Source organism: Diachasma alloeum, unplaced genomic scaffold (assembly GCF_001412515.2).
Source record: "Diachasma alloeum isolate Michigan unplaced genomic scaffold, Dall2.0 Dall_scaffold_71670, whole genome shotgun sequence".
Lineage (NCBI taxonomy): Eukaryota > Metazoa > Arthropoda > Insecta > Hymenoptera > Braconidae > Diachasma > Diachasma alloeum.
In genome coordinates, this window is record NW_021683534.1 from 27,150 (window position 1) to 47,704 (window position 20,555).

General features: G+C 36.5%; 1 protein-coding gene across 1 annotated transcript; it reads right to left on the minus strand.

Moving 5' to 3' along the window:
• Positions 1-24: 24 nt before the first annotated feature.
• Positions 25-20,484, minus strand: LOC107047619. Its single transcript, XM_015270407.2, has 8 exons — positions 20,434-20,484; positions 20,108-20,336; positions 19,891-20,016; positions 18,044-18,815; positions 7,324-8,521; positions 6,329-6,455; positions 4,049-4,188; positions 25-1,397 (listed from the first exon to the last, which is right to left on the minus strand). The coding sequence occupies exons 1-8, from the start codon at positions 20,482-20,484 to the stop codon at positions 1,206-1,208; spliced, it is 2,835 nt and encodes a 944-aa protein (XP_015125893.1). The 3' UTR covers positions 25-1,205.
• Positions 20,485-20,555: the final 71 nt, after the last annotated feature.

Below are 20,555 nucleotides of genomic sequence, written 5' to 3' on the forward strand. Positions count from 1 at the left end.
AATTAACATTATTCTAGAGAAATTTTTATTGGAGAAAAATTTGTGGAAAAAGGTCGTATGCGCCAAAAAAAATTTTTCCTCAAAAGTTGGATTAAAATGATTCTAGAGAGCCCAAGTCGTTTAGATTTCATGTTCCCTAGATTAGGTTTATACAATCTTTTGCCACTTTGTTGACCTAAAAATTCCAAAATGGTCAATACGATCTTTTACCATTTAGCAAGCGATATTAGCGTTAATAACTTGAAAAGGAAATCTGAAAAAATTATAGAAAAGAATTCATAGATAATTCAGTTATCATTGTAAACATTCTATATGAATTCCAGATGAATGTCATTATTTACCTTTTTCGCATGAAACACCTTAAGTAGTAGCTGCATTTGATTCTTCATTGCTGTGATGTTGAATTGAATTTGAGATCAAAACGGTTATAGAATGTCCTATTTATCTTGAAAATTCAATAAAAATTATTTTTTCATGTCAGACGATCATTGGTATTCTAGTGACAACTTAATTCTCGAACTGACTGTAAAAATTGATCATTAATTCAATTGAACTTTCAATAGATTGACAGTTTAAAAATATAACTGTCTCATTTTCATAATTTTCAATGATAATCATTATGATATGGACTTGAGAACTCCAATTTCATGAATATTCCAGGAATTAGCTGAGTTTTCAATATAAAGAAATACGGAAATTTGATCTGAATTAGTCGTTGTTATAAATTCCAGGTGTGATTTTCAAAATGTAATTACTTGGGGAATGGAAATGGCAAAGTATCTTTTTGGTAGGTAATTTATATTTCTATAAGAAAAGTTTCTGCAAATTTCTTAACGAAATTGAATAATAAAATTAATTATTTTGTAAATATCTCTAAAACTAGTCAGTTGTGAGAGAAATAACAGAAGAACTTTCCTTATATTAAATTTCATGAACTGCAGAAACAGATCTTCCCACATATCTTGATAAACCCACTAGTTTCAGATATTCCTTCAAAATATTTTCTAAATTCATTCTCGAGCAAAATTCTCTCCGAGATTATTTTACAATTTTTTTTGTCCTCAGAAGTCTCTGCAAAAATGATTTTTTAGCGAATCTTCTGAACTTCACTCCATCGTAGATGGTTGCGAAATTATCTGAAAATGAATTTTCAACGGATCTCCTATTCTCCATCACTTCTCCACTCAATTTCCTCAAAGTGAATTTCAGGCGGCCTCGAAGCCATAAGGCTTGAGAAGGTATCCGTCGCCCTCCTTGCTGGCTTGGTACATGTAGTACGACTTTTTGAAGTTCACGTTTGGATTCTTGTCATGAATCATAAGATTCCACATCGCTCTCGATTGAAGTACTCGAGACTTGCGTACGCTGCTGTAAAATGTTTTCTTCTTCGATGCGATCTGAAGAGAAAGTGTTAATTAAATCAAATTGTTATTTGCAACTGTTGAGTTATTATTTCAATTCTAAAGTGAAAAGATGAGGCGATATGTGTCGATGGTTGTCGATAATTTTCTCTCAGTAATAATGAGTAATTTTCCGTATTCGATAAATTATTGAAGTAATTGGAATTGGAAGAGGTGAGAATGAAGCGGAGAGTTCTAGGTATTTGTTCAGTGAGACAAAAAGTTTCTGGTGTCCAGTCAAAATCTAGCTCTGATAAATCAAATCCAGAGTTAACTCTGAGTCAACTCTGGGTTTATGGAAAAAACCCAGCGAAAAAAGAGAGAAACTCTGGGAAATTTCCATGAATCCCGAGTTAACTCTGGGTGTGATTCATCAGGGAGTGAGTAAAAAATCCTGGTAATGCGTGAAATTTCTACTTATTAACCCTAGTCTGGTCACCAAACGCGACCCTGCGACTCTGGTCACCTCCGCAGGGATTCCCCGCCGTTTCTTAGGCTCTAGCGTTGCCGAATTCACACTTCACTGCCCGGGTGCTTTTACCGAGTTGCCGGCAACGTCGCATGATGAGCAATTTCATTTAAGGGTATTATGGCGGGGTCCAAGCTGGAAAAAAAGCAGAGAATTCAATGAAAATTGCTGAACAGATTATTCGATCCATTTGAAAGCCGTGTGCAAAATGTCAAGACCCCTACTTAAACAATAATAATGGAAATAATTTTTGAAGTTGCTACTTATACACGCAGTTGAATGGGGCATCGGTAATTTTTGTGAATTTCCTACTTTATCGATAGATCAATAAAAAAAATCAAAAATATCCCACTTCAAAAATTATTTCCATTATTATTGTTTAAGTAGGGGTCTTGACATTTTGCACACGGCTTTCAAATGGATCGAATAATCTGTTCAGCAATTTTCATTGAATTCTCTGCTTTTTTCCAGCTTGGACCGTGCCATTATACCCTTAACGTAGGAATAAAAGATCTGTTCGAATTAATTTCTTTTCTTTAGGAATTTCGGAAAATATATTATTCTAAAAATTACATTTAATTCTTTAGACACTTCAACTGACAAAGTCAATTGTTTTTTAATTTTTCCGGTTAGCCAGTCAATTGTAATTAAAGAAAAACGACGCGCGCGGGGGGTTTCCCTAATATGGTGACCAATCTAGGGTTAAAAAAACTATGTTCCTGAGAATCTGAGAAAAAATATTTATTTACAATTTTTTTTACGGCCTTTTTGAGTTCTCTTTACGAGTTTCATTTCGGCACTCTATCCAACCCTATGCATGCGGCTGTGGATTCTACACTGTACCGCACTCACACTCCTATAGAACATGGGAATAGCATAGGAAACCACAGGAAACCCATGCCGGTACTGGCGGTTACTGTATTAGCAACCTCCCACTCGCCGCAGCCTTCCGTTGAAAAATCCGGTTTCACGAGGAATCGTGAACTCACAACCTTCCGCACACTAGACTTGCGTCTAGCCCACTCGACCACCGGCGGCGGCTTTATTTACAATTAACAATCAAAATTTTAGTTTCAAATTACTTTAGGTTGTAAAAACTTTCAATTTTGTCTGATTGGCCCTTCTTATTTTTATTCATCTTTGGTTGAGTCTACTGGGCGTAACTGATCAGAAACTGTATTACATATCAATTATATACAAAACAATTTTTAGCTCAATTGATTAGAAATTCAGCCACTTGAGAGGTTTTTATGGTTTCGGCCTGTTGTACCGTGAAACTTTACGGAATTTGCTTCCCTATGGCGTGCGTAAATTTCACGAGCGTGCGTAAAGTGAATGCTCTTGCGTAAAGCTTTGCTTTCAAATTCACTTCCGCACGCTCTTGAACTTTACGCACTCGTGCAGAAAAATAACACATTACCCTCACTACCGTTCCAAACAGTGAACTCGGCAGGTACCAAAAAAATAGGATGTGTTACACGTGTGTGTAAAAAAGTGGAACTTTACGCACTAGTAACGGCGAGGGACTGATCACTTAGGAAATCACTGGACCAGTCGACTGGAAATTAAGGAAGAACTCAGAATAAATCACAGGAAATCAAGTGATTTCCATTTTCGACGATGATTTCTAAAGATTTCTAGAAATCATCGGAAATTAATAGAAATCATAAAGAAATCAAGTGATTTACGAGATCATTAAAAATCATCCATAAGTGTAAAATTGAAATTGATTTTGCAGTTTGAAGTCTACAATTTTTATAGTATCGGTGCATTCGACATCACCCAATCCCGAAATGTGGCACTATGAAGTTTTTGACATCCTTACGTATTGTAACGTCATGTAAAAAACTGTCATTATCGACAGATGCCGCGCTCTGGTCCCGAAATCATGATTGCTCCAGTGATTTCTTGAAAGCAAGAAATCATTAGAATCTACGAGAAATCGAGGAAATCACAAGGAATCAAAAGAAATCATGATTTTCAATGGTAATTGAGAAATCACAAAAATCATTTGAGAAATCACAGAAATCAACAGGAAATCATTTAATTCTGGAAATCACTGAGTCACTCGATTGAGGAGTGACCAGTCCCTCGAATAACACAATATAATATAGTGAAATTGAGAAATCGTGAACCAATCGACCCATCTCGCTTCATCAATTCACAACTGAATTCGAACCTTTCTCCTTATTTCCTGAATTTGATCCCACGTGAGCGCAAACTTCTGAGCTTGTGAGAGGTGCAGCGTTGGGGCTTTGATTTTTTTGTAGAGATGGGCTTCGCAGGCCTCCCAAGTTTTCTGTGTCTGCTCGAGAAGATCTTCTACAGAATTTATGGAAAATATTCGATAGATTACAGTAGAATTTGTGATATATTCAACTACTATGAGTCAGGGATAGCCTAATTTGTAATATTTTATTATGGTTACTTTTGCAGCCCTTAATTAGATAACATCACTGTTGAAATTTTTTGAGTACACGGAGAGAAATTTTCTAGAAAAATTCTAGTACGAGTGCTGGAAAAAATTACAATCCACCGGTTGTGAAAAATTTTAGTGTTCTTAAGGTAAAATTTCTTGGTATTTCTGGTAAAATTTCTGGGGATGTCTGTGAAATTTTCACATAAATACGGGGAAAAATTCACGTTTGCCCCAATAAAAGTTTTAGTGTCGGCACTGGAATTTTTTCCTGGTCGTCACTTTGCGCCTCTTTTCCCGTGTTAGCACTAGAATTTTTCTAAAAAATTTCTCTCCGTGTACTTAAGTATCATCAATTCAAATATTCAAATTTTCAACTATTTTATCAATCAATAATTTGAGGTAGGAAGATTGACGATTACTTGTGTAATTGAAAATCCCCTTTCAAGAAATTTAAATTATTCACTTAGTAGTAAATTTACAGTTTCATATTAACAAATTTTAAATATATCATTATTCGTAAAAAATCAGATTATTAATATTATATTATTTGCAAAATTGAATCAACATATTTAAAACCCTCAATAATCTAAGGGTCAAATCCTTGTAATATTACAAAAATATAATATTGATGGGGATCCCTGCTATGAGTTATAAACTTCTCATAAGTTGTATTCTAAAACAGAATTTGATGGTGAGACGATAACTTGATTTTTTTGCATGACAATTTTTTCTCGAATAATATTTTACGTTTTAAAAAATGATGACAAATGGGAGACTTAATTAGAGAAACGTCTGCATTATAACGTCATAATACAGATATTTTCAATCACCTATAACACATCAATTTTTATTAACCATCGAAATAAGAAATTTGTGTCCAATAGTTTTCCTTCAATTTCCACATTCAGCGATACAACAAGATCATGCAAAACCCCAATTTCTGACTGGTCAAATCCGATATAACTTGCGAAATTTTGTCAATCCATTTCATGAAATTTACTGAAAGTTCTGAAAAATTGATTAAGTAGCAGAACAAGGAGTTTTAGATAAATATCTTTTTGTCATTCCGGCCGTTATGACAAAAAATATTGTTCGTCACATGGCCTAAAAAAACTTTTCTAGCTCATATGATTGCAACTCTCGCCTTCGGCCCGGGCTGCAAACTCATATTCGCTAGAATAGTATATTTCGTCATTAGGCCGAAAAAAACTTTTTTGTCATTTCGGCCGTAAGGCAGCGGTGAATCTCTGCCTACGGCCGTCATAACAAAAAATACTGTTCGTCATACGGCCCAAAAAAACTTTTCTGACGAATATGATTGCAGCCCTCGCCTTCGGCTCGTGCTGCAAACCTCATATTCGCCAAAAAAGTTTTTTTCGGCCTAATGACGAAATATACTATTGAATCTGAGCGGAATACGCGTATTTTTATGAAAGCCTTGTCTTCTTTCGGAGAAGAATGAAACCTACAAGAAATGTCTCTGCAGAGATTTCTATCTTTCTTACATTTCAAAATATTTCCGAAAAACTGAACTCAAAGTCAAGTGGAGGTACCACTTTACTACTGAATTAATAATAGGGAACTTGCATGATTTTTTTTAAGCGATCAATTTTTCATTTATAAACAGAAATATTGCTCGTTAATTGATAATTGATTGCCAAAAGTTGAATATTTCAAACGATTTGAAATCGCTAATGACGTCACACGGGTGGTCGAACGCTAGACCAATCATAGAATGGCTTGAGCCAACCCGATCCAATCTTCACGTGCGCCTTATCCAATGGATGGGGGCAACCCCCTCTTTCCTCACATTCGACCAACGGAACGCTACCCAGCATCATTTATTGAGATCATTACCGAAATAATACTATAAAATATCTAGACAATATTTTTCCATAATTCTTTTCACTTAGCTACTTACGGATTATGTAAAATGTGTTAAATACGGAAATTAGGGAAAACTGAACTCCATGCAAGTTTGCTATTTTCATCAACTGTTATCGCGACTTTTAATTTATAATTGAAGGGGGAATTCTTTACTTTTCCTTTTCTCTGTCATCTTGAACCCCTTGCGGTACAGAATCCACGTCTGGAGAGGAGGAATTTTGTGGCACTGAGGGAGTTTCGCAAATAGGTAGCCTTCCTCGGCCATTTCTTCCAATGCTTCCTGAATCAATTAATGAAAATGTACAAAGTAATTTCATTGGAAAATTTAGCGCATTCTATTGAACTTCCATTGAGAACTCTATTTGTTTTTCGCTAAGTCTATAGAAAAATTTAGCAGTTTTTTTGTGAATTTTCACCAATAGTAAAGATTCTACAGAAAAAAATGAATAGAAATGGATTATTCTGTACAATTTATTCTGTTGCGGTATTTTTTGTGGAAATTTCCACTTTTTTGTAGAAAAACCACTGAAAAAAAATAAAATTTACATCAAGTAATTTCTGTTCGAAAAATCTCGCTAGAATAAGTTGTATGAAAAATCAAATTCAGTTTTTTTTAATGAAATAGTTTTTTGGGCAGAGAACGCAAACACGCGCAGAAAAGCTACGGAGTTCTTTGCTGGAATCAGCGAAGAAACAATTGAATTCCTATTAGGAATTCGATAGAATTTTGTAACAAGTTAGCTTTTTCTATAATTTTTTTGTGTGTGAAGCCATTAGATGACTTAAATAAAAAAAAGGCCATTATATGACAAAGATTCCAAATTAATACACGGAGAGAAATTTCCTAGAAAAATTCTAGTACGAGTACTGGAAAAAATTACAATCCACCGGCTGTGAAAACTTTTAGTGCTGTTAAGGTAAAATTTCTTGATACTTCTGGTAAATTTCCTGGGGATTTCTGTGAATTTTTCACAGAAATACGTGGAAAAAGTCACGTTTTCCCCAATAAAATTTCTAGTGCCGGCATTGGAATTTTTTCCTGGCCGTCACTTTGCGCCTCTTTTCCCGTGCTAGCACTAGAATTTTTCTAAAAAATTTCTCTCCCTGTAGTGCAAAATGTCTTCAACTGTTAAAGTTTAACGTCATACTTTCATCAATTTCGGCAAATTCTTCTTCCTCTTCCCTTTAACTTTCTTCTCTTTTCTCTCAATTTTCCTTTTTTTATCGTAAAGTCCGCTCGAATCTCCCTTCTTCACCCTGACTTTCTTCGGATTTATTTCTATTTTCACTGATTCTGTGGCTTTAATCGTTTCAACATCTTTCCCGTCTTCCTTCATTATTTTAGTTTCCCCGATGCCATCTATTTTTTTTACTCGATCAAATAACTCTTCAATTTCCGCGTCAACCTTCTGATGACTGTCTTTACCTCTTCCCTTATCTTTATCTTTCCTGTCTTGAGACAATTTTCCAATTTTTTTGAGAGCTGCCGGGGCTTTCGGCACGAATTCGGTCACCGACCAATGATGATGTTTATCGTAAGCAGAGACATCGATCTCCGGTTCACTGGACACCGGAGTGATTGTAATTGGAGTGTGCACGGTGACTCCAGCCAACAGAAATTGGTTGCTTGACGCGACACCTCCTAATGAGAACTTCAAGTTGTCCCTGTACTCCTTTATCCCCGATTTCTTCGAAGGCTTCTTTCTCTCTCCCTCTGCCTCTTTCTTCCGCGCAAGCCTGTCCAAAACGTCCTTGAATGGACTTCGTTGACACTTGTCTGGGGAATTACTGCACCTCTTGCACCTCTCGATCTCCTCTTGCTCATCTACTGCAATTTGATCTTGCTGAACGGTCTTATCTGACTCATTCAGACCAGATTGTTTATGTCTGTTGATCCTCTCCTCTTCTTCTCTTCTTTCTCGTTCTCGGGATTTCCTCTCAAACTCTATGAATACTTTATTGTCCGAGGACTCAGAACATTTTCCGCATTTATTGAATTCTCTTTTTCTATATTTTTGGGCAGTGCAGGCGGCTTCTTCGTGAGCGCATGGGGAAGAATTCTCGTTTCCGGAATTTTCTTCGGGATTCGAGGACTTGCAGTTGCAGGAGGGCACGTTCTTCCTGGGCAAGGGTGACTTTTGGAGGACTCTCTCGGGGATGTGATTGACATGTTTTGAGATCCCTGAGGTGATGCGAATGGGTTGACCTTTCTCGTTGAGTGTTACAGAGTCGATTACTGAGATCTTGAGGATTCGATCCTCCGAGGGAATTATCAGGGGCTTGTTTAGGGAGTCGTCGGAGATGGTTTCTGCGGGGGAGGTGATGCCGAGCGAACCCACGACATATCTAGAGGGAGAAGAAACCGGGATAATTTTCAGGCGAAATATGAAAGATATGCCGAGGGGCTACTTACTCCCGAAATCACGGCGCCACTCTGGCATGAAATTATTCCGAAATCGCGTGAAATCATCGAAATCACTGAAATCAAGTGATTTCAGCGCTCCGAAATCATTTTCGAAATCATTTCGGAAATGACGGCGCCACTCTGGCATGAAATTATTTCGAGATCGCGTGAAATCATCGAAATCATTGAAATCGAGTGAATTCAGCTTTCCGAAATCATTTTCGAAATCATCTCGGAAATGACGGCGCCACTCTGGCATGAAATTATTTCCAGATCGCGTGAAATCATCGAAATCACTGAAATCGAGTGATTTCAGCTTTCTAAAATCATTTTCGAAATCATCTCGGAAATCACGTGAAATCGCTTGAAATCAGTAAAATGGTAAAATGGACCGCTTTTCATCGGCATTAGCTCAAGATTGACGGAGTGGAATCAAACGAATTCGTTATTATTGTTAGTTTTGACTTTCATAATTTGACACAACCTGTTTTGCCCCACTTCTATTATTTATTAACTTTATTTTTGTGAAATCGCTGATTTCGAATTAATGAACTGACTCGAAATCATCGAAATCATTTTTTGCCAAAATCACCGAAATCACCCGAAATCGACTTCATTTCGAAATCATGGTGTCACTCAATTATGGAGTGAGTAGCCACTCAGAACCTACATATTTTGCAATATAAAGAGTAATCAAATATAGAGAAGATACCGCTCCTTCTAGCGCTCTTTGGAGGGAGAACTGCTAACTAGGGGTGTGCGAATAGTGGACGAATCGAATCTAATAGTGGAATTCGATTCGAATTTCGAATCGAATATTCGAATTTATTGAATATTCGAAATGATCGAATAATTTGAAAAATATTCGAATAATTCGAACGATTCAAATATTAAATTCATTCGAATGGAAATATTTATATTATTATTATGACAAAGCAAATGAGATAACTTGATATCTCTTAATATACTCAAAAAATTTTTCATTCATCAATCAACTTCATTGATAGTTGCGGTGCTAATTTCCAGGTGGCTAGGTAGGAATTGAAGTCACAACAAATGATTATTGACAAATCTGTTTATTTATCATAGTTGAAAGTCAAAATTGTTAATCAAAACATACAATGGAACGAAAATCTAGATAATCAACTAACTAAGAAGACGTACAGTGATGAAACAGTATACGTAAATTCCCCTGTAACCCACAAATGTCGAAATTGTTAAGTGACAAAAAATTAAAAAAAATTCAGCTCAAGTTGATTCGAATGCTCCGGATTCATGATTGGATTACTGCGAGGGGAGCTGGATGAATACTAAATAAATGAGTCAATGGAATCACAATGGAATCTCCTCTAATGTTTTATCGCAAACGACCTCATATTCCATAAGAACGTAAAAGCCAGTCTGTGACTTTATGTACGCAAATTGTCACTTTGAACAAACAAAAATTGATGGAAGAAAAGATATTTTTCCTTGTTATACTTGAATCAGTGTTACTTAACTATCAGTCTCTTATTTGATACTGTGAGAGTGAATGATACATATTGTAGGTATTCTCTCATCAATTTTGATGATGTAATACATCTACAAGATCATGAGTGGTGTCTTCGCATTGAATCTTTACAAATTTTTGTTGAGGAAAATTATCATTTTAACATTTTCTGGGAGCAATCTTGATCGTAGATCGTTATCCGCCACCTGTCCACACGTAGAAAAGAGTCTCTCACTGTCGACGGAAGAGGCGGGGATACTGAGATATCTACGGGCCAGGAACGCCAAATTGGGAAATACTGTAGAATTACTTCGCCACCAATCAAGGGGATCGTCTCCCTTCTTTAAAGGTGGAAGCAATGAATAACCAGCGATCTCTTGACGTGTGGCAGACTCTTGATCCCCTGATGTAGACTGATTCCCACGGATGACGTCGATAAAGTCCCAAAAATCGGATGCGTTTGCTGCAAAATTCAAATAATAAATATCCATAAACTTAATGCGTTATTAATTGATGAAGCTGACCAATGACAGGTATCCTGGACTGGGCTGATTATGGAGTAGCCACTGGAGGACCACTTTTTTGAATAATATCATTCGCATGTCAGTTGAAGTCAACGATACAAGCGTTCAAGTTCCACTGAAATTTCAAGGAATTTCTTCATTGGAAATTTACAATTGGGTGGAAAAATTATTGAGAACTATAAATGTCAATTAAATTTCTCCTCGAAAATTAATAGAAAACTCGAAAATCCGATAGATGTATTCTTGAATTTCCAGGACAGTGACACCAAATACGTTTTCCGGGGAAATAAATAATAATAAAAAAAAAAAAAATTTCACAGAGAAGTCAATATAATTCGGTATTGAATACTCATACCCCATTGGAAATTCAAAGACGTTGAGGAATTCTTGTCTTCATGCTGCCTAAAATTCGGAAAATTCACAGAATTATCTGGGAAACCCGAATTTTCATTATTTTTCCCCCTAAATCGCATTCTGTGCCACTGTGCTGGAAATTCGTAGTCGACTGTCCATGGAATTTAAATATTTTTTCGAAATTGTACAGTGAAAATTATTTTGATCACTCGATCAATAATATTCGAGACTTACACTGCTGGGACTGTTGACTGCCGCTCAATGTCTTTTGGCTGCTTGACGATTGACTACTGCATACGAACTCTTCCTCTATCTCCTCCAAAATCGCATCTTCTACTTCTTTCTGCACTTCCTGTGTGAAAAGAGCCCCCTTGCACCTGGGATCGAGGAATGTAGCCACTTTTTGCTCATTCAACTGCGGGAATCTGGCTGTGATTGACTCAATCAATCCTTCAGCTAGACTTCGCGACGGTGTCTCAGACATCCAGTCTGCGGAGAGCTTCTCCAGTTTATGAATCATTCCCCGAATCAATGGAATGATCATGGAATAGGTAGGTGTCTTCTTCGCTGAAGCCTTCTCCGTCGCAATGACCAATGGCTCGAGTACCTTCACTACTCTCTCCAGTTCAATCCATTCAAGACCACTAATAGTTTCTTTCAGAGTAGTATTTGAAATCGCTACTGGGAGGGATTGTTTCAACTCTACAACTCGGTGTAACATTAGGTATTCGCTGTTGAATCTCGTGACCACCATTTGAACTAACGATAAGGGATCTTGAACTCCTCTTTCAAGTTGAGCATTCTTCAATGCTCTTCTAGCGGGATCAGAGTGATTGAAGTGAGTGACTATCCTACGAACCTGTGAAATTGAATTTTGAAATCATTGAACTTACCAAATGAATAATAAAACTGAACAAATGCATCCAATCTTTTTTTTTGTTCCCGACAAGTGTTGACGGGCCTCGATCAGATTTGTGGTTTAAAAATTCTTATGTTATCATAGTTAAAATAATTAACTATAAAATTAGTTCGAGAGAGAAACGTTTAATTGCATACCTTTGTGAGCATTTTTTCTTCAATTTCGGGATGCCTTGTATAACATCTTGAAGGGCAAGATGGACAGTATGTGGAAAACAGTACACACTATTCCATCCACCTGCAGAAATTGCTGATGTAATATTACGAGCATTGTCAGTCACAAAATACTTTGGAACGTTAGTTAAATCTGACAAAGCCCATTCGCTGAGTATGGCCTCCAAAGTATCTCTCAGGTTGCGTCCAGTGTGCTCTTTCAGTAAATTTTCTAATCCCAACGTAAAGTTCTTCAGCTCGAAAGTAGAAGTGACATAACTAGCTGTAAGTGACAAGTAGGAATGACCTGTTGCTGACTTCCAGCCATCAGTGGTGAATGATAGGCAATTAATTCGTTTTTCCACATCGTTCTTGAGTTCTTCCTCAACAGCTCTCTTGGTTTTTTCATAGAGTTCTGGCAGGAGATCTCTAGATATGTGTGTACGATCAGGAGGAGCATAGTCTGGAGCAAAATATTCGATAAATCTATTGAACCCCCTTCAATTGACAACTGAGAAGGGTTCGAGATCGAGAACAATCATTTCTGTGATCAGCTCGTCAATTTTCTTCTTTTTTATTTGACTCATCTGTCTCTTCTGCCTTTTCGAATGTGCGTGATGGACAGATTCCTGCTTTCTTTTCTTCCTCTCGGCCTCACAGAGCATAGCAACGTCTGGATGTGCCGATGCTAGATGATTGAACAGCGGAGTTGTCGTACCTGAAGAAATTTTCGATCAAATGAGATTTTGTTAGAGAAATGTCGCAAGAAATTAGACTTCATTCTCGGATCTTGGTCAGCGAGAAAACTACTTGTTTCATCTCTAAATCTGGAGATACGCCTTTTTATATCATCATTTTCGAATGCGCTATTCTATCAACTGAAATTTATCTAGAGATGACTGTTCTGCAGGAAACTAATTCATCGATAGAAAATGAAAAGAAAAGAAGAGCATTGGACTTACATTTCTTTAACTCTGCGGCAGTGATATTACAAAAAAAAACATTCAAATTTTTCTTCTCTACCTTACGGGCATATTATGATTACGATTCAAATCCCAATTTCATCAATGTAAGTTTCTCTACCGATCGTGGCTGACATGACCTCATGATCTCGGGTTTGAGGATCACTTCATGACCAGCGTTTCATGTATAAAATTATATAGAATCCGAACTCGATCGCGATCGAAAAAAAAAGTAGTTATATGCACTCGGGATTTGAACCCGTGTCCTTTGTAGTGTTCTACGCGGTGATTGACACAGTCACCACTGGACTAAGTCCCTCCTACTATTTGCAAATATCACCCCCTCCCCCTGAATACAAGAACAAAGGGTAGAACAAAGGGAAACAAAATGCCCATGCAGAACAAAGAAAATGCGATATGCATGAAGTAGCTAGCCACAAAAATAAGGAATATACCTATGGATAATTAAACTTGGAATAACTATTTACAACTCTTCTAATTTTTACAATTCTGAAGTTTTGTCCATGAATGTCTACGATTAACCCTGTCATTTATGCCCAAGACCAGACTTGAACGTCGAATCCAAGAGGGCTTAGTTGATTAATAAATTTCCATTAGATAAATTTACCATCGTAATTTAGCCCCCAAAACTAATTAATCAGTACTTACCTTTTCTTATCTGCATTACGGCATCACAATAATTGCATTTCCCACATTTAATATCGTCCTTTCTCATCTCAGTGAAATACTTCCAAGCTATACACTTCTTTGATTTTTTTATGTTTCTGTCCCATTTTCATCGTTATCTGATGGAACATCCTCTTCACGATTCTCATCATTATCCATTTTTGACTCAGATAAAATGGAAATGAATAATTAAATTCCAGAATATTGTGAATTTATTCACTGACACTCTACCTCCAGGTGGACAGATCGATTTTTAAAAGTCTTATGGCGCCGGTACAGTATAAACAATAACAAACTCAAATCAGTATCCCTCACTATTCTGAACTTCCACTAGTTATTCAGACGTGAGAGTCAGAAATGAAAAGCATAAGTCAGAGCCGGTAATGAGGGTTGTAAATAAGGGTCAGAAATGATCAACGAGATTATGGATTCAGAATAAAGGTAATAAGTGAGAGTCGAAATTAAGTATCGAAAATAAGAGTTAAAGATGAAAGTCAGAAAGGTCACAAATAAAGATTGTAAGTGAAGATAAAAAAATGACAAACATATGGGTAGGAGGGAAGGTTTATATTGAATATGGGTTAAAATTGAGGGCCACGAGGGTCACTTTGATCTGTATGTTTTACCGTCATTTTCTTATCTATATTATATTGTTGAGTCACTTTTCCAACTATATTACATTCCGGACTCTCATATTTGAACCTGGTGACCCTCAGTTTCGATGGCTATTTAATATCGACTTCATTTCAACAGTTTTATTTTAATTTTATCAAAACTTCACGTTCTGAGGGAGATAAATATTTCCCCAGATTAAACTGAAGAACATGCAAATTGATGAATTTTAGTGGAATAAAATTCAATATGTTGTTTCTTTCATGGAAATAAAATCGGTAGGTATGAATGGAAAACGCAAGGAAATGTTCATTATTGAAGGAAAAAATTTTATTCGAGCATAGATTCTTGAACTGCAACAAAATGTCTCGTATTCCCCTCAATCGGAGGAGAATTACATGAAAATATTTTAACTGCAATTGATTTTTTTCTTTGTAACTAAAGCTGAACATATTTCACTAGTTAGGCGGTCAAACGGTTTCAATCCGTTTCAACTAGTAGTTTTCGCTGAATATGTCAAAATCGAATGTGGATATCAGAATTCTTGTTAGGATCTTTTTTTTAGAGCTATTCGAGAGCTATCAAAAAGGTCATTGTGAAAATCTCACTATCTCTCTTAGATTCGGAAATATTCCGCAAAAATTCAGCTAATAATTTCGAAGAAGTTTCACCCATCTAACTTCCCAGACTTTTATCTCCCAGAAGTCTTTCCCTGGGTGTGTCCTGACAAATGAAGAAGAGAGAACTCCTCCCTTCCATGTATTAGAGATACCACATAAACCGTCTCCTCATTGATGCATTCCCCCTTCACCAAATCGTCTCGGCTGTGAGACCAGAAAGAAATGATTCAAATTATTTGAAACTTTCGAATAATTTGACATTTTCAAATAATTCGAAGCTTCGAATAATTCGAAATTTTCGAATAATTCGAGGCTTCGAATAATTCGAAATTTTCGAATGATCCGATTCGTTTTTGGATCGAATTATTCGATTTCGATTCGCGATGAATTATTCGAATTTTCGAATATTCGCACACCCCTACTGCTAACATTTCACTTCCAACTGCGCATTCACTCCCCATTTTGCTCTCTAAGGAACCGCACCCGTCATTTCACTCCCAATTTCACTCTTTGCAGTTAGTGCTCCCAAACTTTGACTCCCAGTTTAGCTCGTTGTAAGAGCGCTCCCAACATTTCACTTTTAATTTCAGGCCCGGGTGTGCTATCTTTCGAACGTTATCTCGATGTTTTTTTTCATATTTCATCATCTGAAATTGTCAATTAAGTCCTGCATCATGCAGAAGTTTTGAAAAATTCTGAATGAGGACTAAAAAAAAAGTAGAAAAAATTCTTAATTTTTTCAAAGAGCATTTTTAATTTATATTCAGAATAAGTTGAATAACAAGAAAGTGAAAAATGTATCTAATTTACGGTGACAAATAGCGGCCTGTCACCCAATATCATGCAGGGGGAAGACTGATTTCGTAAATATTTTCCCACACTGCACAGACATTTATTACGGAAAAGGCTCTTTGAAAAAAGTTGTAATATTTTGGAGAATTTTTTAATCACTCTTTTATCACATAAAAATAGCAGATGACTACATACAACTGTTTTGAAAATTGAGATACTTAGCTGTGACTTCCCATGAGCAGTTAGGATTTTGTTATCCACCATGGAAAATGACAGCTAATAGATAATTTGCCAGAGCGAATCAGATATTTGTAATTTCCACTTTTTTCAACTCATTCTGAATCTCAATTAAAAACGCTCTTTGAAAAAGATCAGAATTTTTTCTATTTTTTTTTTATCATTCTATCATAATTTTTGGAGATTTCTACATGATGTACCACTCAATTGATAATTTTGGATTACGAAAGATGAAAAAAATCCAGATAACATTCGAAAGATAGTACACCCGGGCCTTCACTCTTTGAAAGAGCACTCTCGGGATGGATAGTAGTCCATGCGCAATACCCCCTTTCTGTATGCAATGGTATGTCGATGAACTTTTATGATGTTTTTCTATATTTTTGGGGGTGAGTCCGAATCCATCGGTGTTTTTTACCTAAAGTTATGCGACCACTTTGTTATTAACCATTTTCAGTCCCATCTCGTGCAAAATCGTTTTTTTCGCGAAAACTATCATATTTACCGCGAAATAAGTCCTTACCAAATTTATTCCTTAGGTTTTAACGAACAAATCGCTTTTTTATTTGTTTAAATCGGATGATTAGTAATGGAGTTATGCACATTTGTTTATGGGAATAGCGCATGCCAACGTCGTCCACGGGTCGCGCGCGCCACTATCCACCCAGAGTATTTTTTTTTCCTTACGGAGATAATGGCAATAATAGAAGAAACGTAATGATTAGGTATATTAATTGTTTTTAGCCTGGAAGTACATTATTTATTTACCTCAATTCCATCGCCAGTATCGACAATGTCACCACGAACGTGCTTGCATTCATATTCATACCTATATCAATAGCTTCATCTGTTTGAGTACAGTATCCTTATAAAATTATGTGGAAAAAAAAATTAGTGGTGTAGGGAGAGAGTCTGCACATTAAAAATACATGAGTTTCTTCAAATAATTAAATATAATTTCATGCATTCATATAGAAAATTATATTCACATATCGCTGCAAAATCCAGGGGCTCTATGGCGACCCGCACTCGACAAAAGTCCCGATGGTACTAACGCTTTTGACTATTTTATTCACGATTATTTTGTCCACGGTTATTTTTGTTTTACTAAGAACTATCCTGGTGTATTGTTTACATCGTGGGCAGGTGTCGATTCCTTGAATTCGGCACAGTGGACGTATGCTGCTCAAAACAACGCGCGTCTTCTTTTTTTAACACTTCGAAAATATCTCCGCAACTGACAATGGGATTTAAAGGTAACTGAATAACATTCGTCTAAGTTAAAAACAATTAATTAAAATAATCATTACGTTTTTTCGATTATTGCCATTATCTCCGTAAGGAAAAAAAATACTCTGGGTGGATAGTGGCGCGCGCGACCCGTGGACGACGTTGGCGCGCGCTATTCCCATAAACAAATGTGCATAACTCCATTACTAATCATCCGATTTGAACAAATAAAAAAGCAATTTGTTCGTTAAAACCTAAGGAATAAATTTGGTAAGGACTTATTTCGCGGTAAATATGATAGTTTTCGCGAAAAAAACGATTTTGCACGAAATGGGACTGAGAATTGTTAATAACAAAGTGTTCGCATAACTTTAGGTAAAAAACACCGATAGATTCGGATTCCTCACCCACAAAAACATAGAAAAACATCATAAAAGTCCATCGACATACCATTGCATACAGAAAGGGGGTGTTGCGCATGAACTATAGCGCAAGAGCGGGACTTTCGCGTCCCTCTTGAGTTTCGCTCTCAATCCCTAGTTTTGACAACCGTACGTATCACAACGTCATGTAGAAAGCTGGCATTATCAACAGATGTCCCACTTCGGCGCCAAAATCATGATTTTTCGAGTGATTTCTTGAAATTTAGAAATCATCAGAATCTACTAGAAATCATGGAAATCACAAGAAATAACAAAAAATAATGATTTTTAATTCTCATTGAGAAGTCACCGAAATCATTCAAGAAATCGCAGGAAATCATCCCATTCTGGAAATCACTGAGCGACTCGCGCGATTGAGGAGTGACCAGCCCCTCGATAAAAATCCTCCCCTCTGTGGAGCTCAAAGCACGAGCTTTCACATTTATTTAGAAAAGAACGATTACCGTTTTCCCGTATCGTCAGCAATGACATTATCAATGACCAAATTAGGATTTTTTGATTCCTTAGCCTTGGTATCCATTTCTCTAATTTGTCTGCAGGCGCAGCAACCGTCGCAAACGTCAGGATTAAATATTTTCTTCGTGGATTCTCGAACACTTTTCAAGATAATATTTGCCTCCTTCTCGAACATTCCGAAGTTTTCGTCAGTCTCCAGAAGAAAATCCTGCCATTTTTGGGATAAATTTTCCCTCCCTGGTGGATATGATTTCTTCGTAAGCTTAGCGAAGTAGGAGTCGACCTTGTCTTGATATGTTTCTACAGGGTCAACGGTATTTTCATCTTCGAACTCGATAGTTGTTGTATTTTCCGTGCTCTTCTCGCTCTGCAGAGCTTTACTTTTTTCTCTCTGCAGGGTTTTACTCTTCTTTGAACTGATTCCCGATATTTTCGAGAGACCGAGAGACGAAGCTGCAGTACTGGTTTTGCTCGTGATTCTTTTTATACTTTGACCTTTCTTCTCCAGTGTTTGTTTTTGCTTCAATATTGGAGACTCTCCAATTTGCGAAAAATCATCTACGATTTCGAGGTCAAGATCTTCAGAGCCCGTTAGACAGGGAACAGGTAATATAACACGAGGATTGACTCTGCCTTTTCGCAACCGTTGCCATTTCTTCAGTTCACTGCGATATGTTCGCCAATTTGGACGGACCACTGGGTATTCCAAATACGGGGACTCTTCATTTCTTTTTTGATATACAGCTTTAGGAGGGATAGCTAAAAAGGATGATGTTGTTAAATAACAATGTTGTAGAGAACAGGCATTTACCGCAACAACCCAGCAAACAGTATATCGACAAATTGCCGATGTCCTGTGAAATTTTAGATGGCACTGGCAAAAATTGTTTTCTAGGAAACTATATGAAAATTTTAACAAAATTTACAAAATTTTTAAAAAATACATTCTCTTAAAACGAAGAAATAGGCTTACCTACAGGTTTATTAAAAAGGATTGGGGGAAAAAATTGAAGAGATTTTTCGTAGAAAATTTCAACGATCATTGGTAGGGTCTCTTGAAATTTTTCTGTGAAATTACTAAAAAAGGAAATCAAACTGAATTTTTGAGTAAATTCATGATAATATGCGGTGCAAATATATCTGAAACTACCAGATCCAGAGGAAAATGAGAGGAGAATGATAATTTTTTTTAGTAGAAAATTTTCTTTTTAAAAAATGTCGGTTGAAAAATTTGTCTGAACTTTCATAATATCTAGGGATACTTGCAGAATAATTTGCAGAAAACAATTTTGAAAAGTTTCATCCTGAACTGAACAGCCCCTGAGACGATTCCGCTCAACATCCAATTAGAATCGAGTTATGTGAAGATGCATCGATTTCACAAAATTAATTTGTATCCCATCGTTATCTTAGGTAAAATCGTCGAATTTCAATGAAATTGTCGCTTTTTGGCGTTTTCTTTACAAGTTTTATGCAAATAACTATACAACGCTGCGGAGACAATCGTCTTCAGAAACTAATCAGTTCTAAGTTACATGAAGACACATCGATAGAAAAAAAATTTGAATCGGTTCAGTTGTTCAAAAGATATCGTTGGACAAAATTTTTACCGCATCCACCCACACACACACACACACACATGCACACAGAATGATTCTAAGGGTCATGAATTGTCGACAAACCATGAAAATTCCACATTTAACTTTCGAGGTAATTACAATAACTCTCTTTGGGTCCGGAATTTAATAATTTACCCTTTTCATTCCTTGCAACTTAAGTAAATCGATTATTTCCAGCTGTTCACTCGTTCTAATGAACATGCAAAATGACTCACGTTTCGGTGGAAGTTTATGGACTCTCCCCATGGGCAAACGACGATGAAGCTCAACTATCGTCTCTGGAAGTTTCAAGAAAGCAATAGACGACAGCACGATTCTCTCATTGCAGTCGTAAAATTTTTCTAAAAATAAATGTTGCTTCATCAGTGAAGTGTAACAACTTCTCATCACTGTATCCTTGATCTATGCTCGACTTATGTACGTTCACTCAACTGTACGTTTCTTCCTCAAAAAAACTTCCAGTGATGAAACGATAGATTTCACAGAGGAATTTTACAGGATCTAAATCACTAGCTATCCAAAGATTTCGAATGTCCTTCGGTTTAATTTCGACGAATGTTGACGTTATCCCAATGTCCCTCAGGGCCTTTTGGGTCCTGTCTGTAATTTTCTCTTCGTGATCACGTCTTATCAATTTTCCGAGAGCAAAGATCATCTCCATCTAGTTCCGTAAATAAGAAAATTTATTTAAGTCGATCAATGACAAATGGTTTCATAAAATTCTGTGACAAATTTTGTTTGCGTTCCATTGAAATTACCTGAGGGGTGGAAAGATCCTGGTACCATCGTGGAACTTTTAAATTTTTCATCTCTGACACCGAAATTTATGAAGCAACATTTCTGTCACAATTTTCAATTGTTTATTCATACCAATATTCAT

Coding starts and splice junctions, on each gene's coding strand:
- LOC107047619 (XM_015270407.2), bottom strand. CDS start 20,484: ATGAAAAATTTAAAAGTTCCACGATGGTACCAGGATCTTTCCACCCCT. Junction 8,522..18,043: donor GCTGACGATACGGGAAAACG/GTAATCGTTCTT, acceptor TTCTCCCTCTAG/ATATGTCGTGGGTTCGCTCG. Junction 6,456..7,323: donor ATTTGCCGAAATTGATGAAA/GTATGACGTTAA, acceptor TAATTGATTCAG/GAAGCATTGGAAGAAATGGC.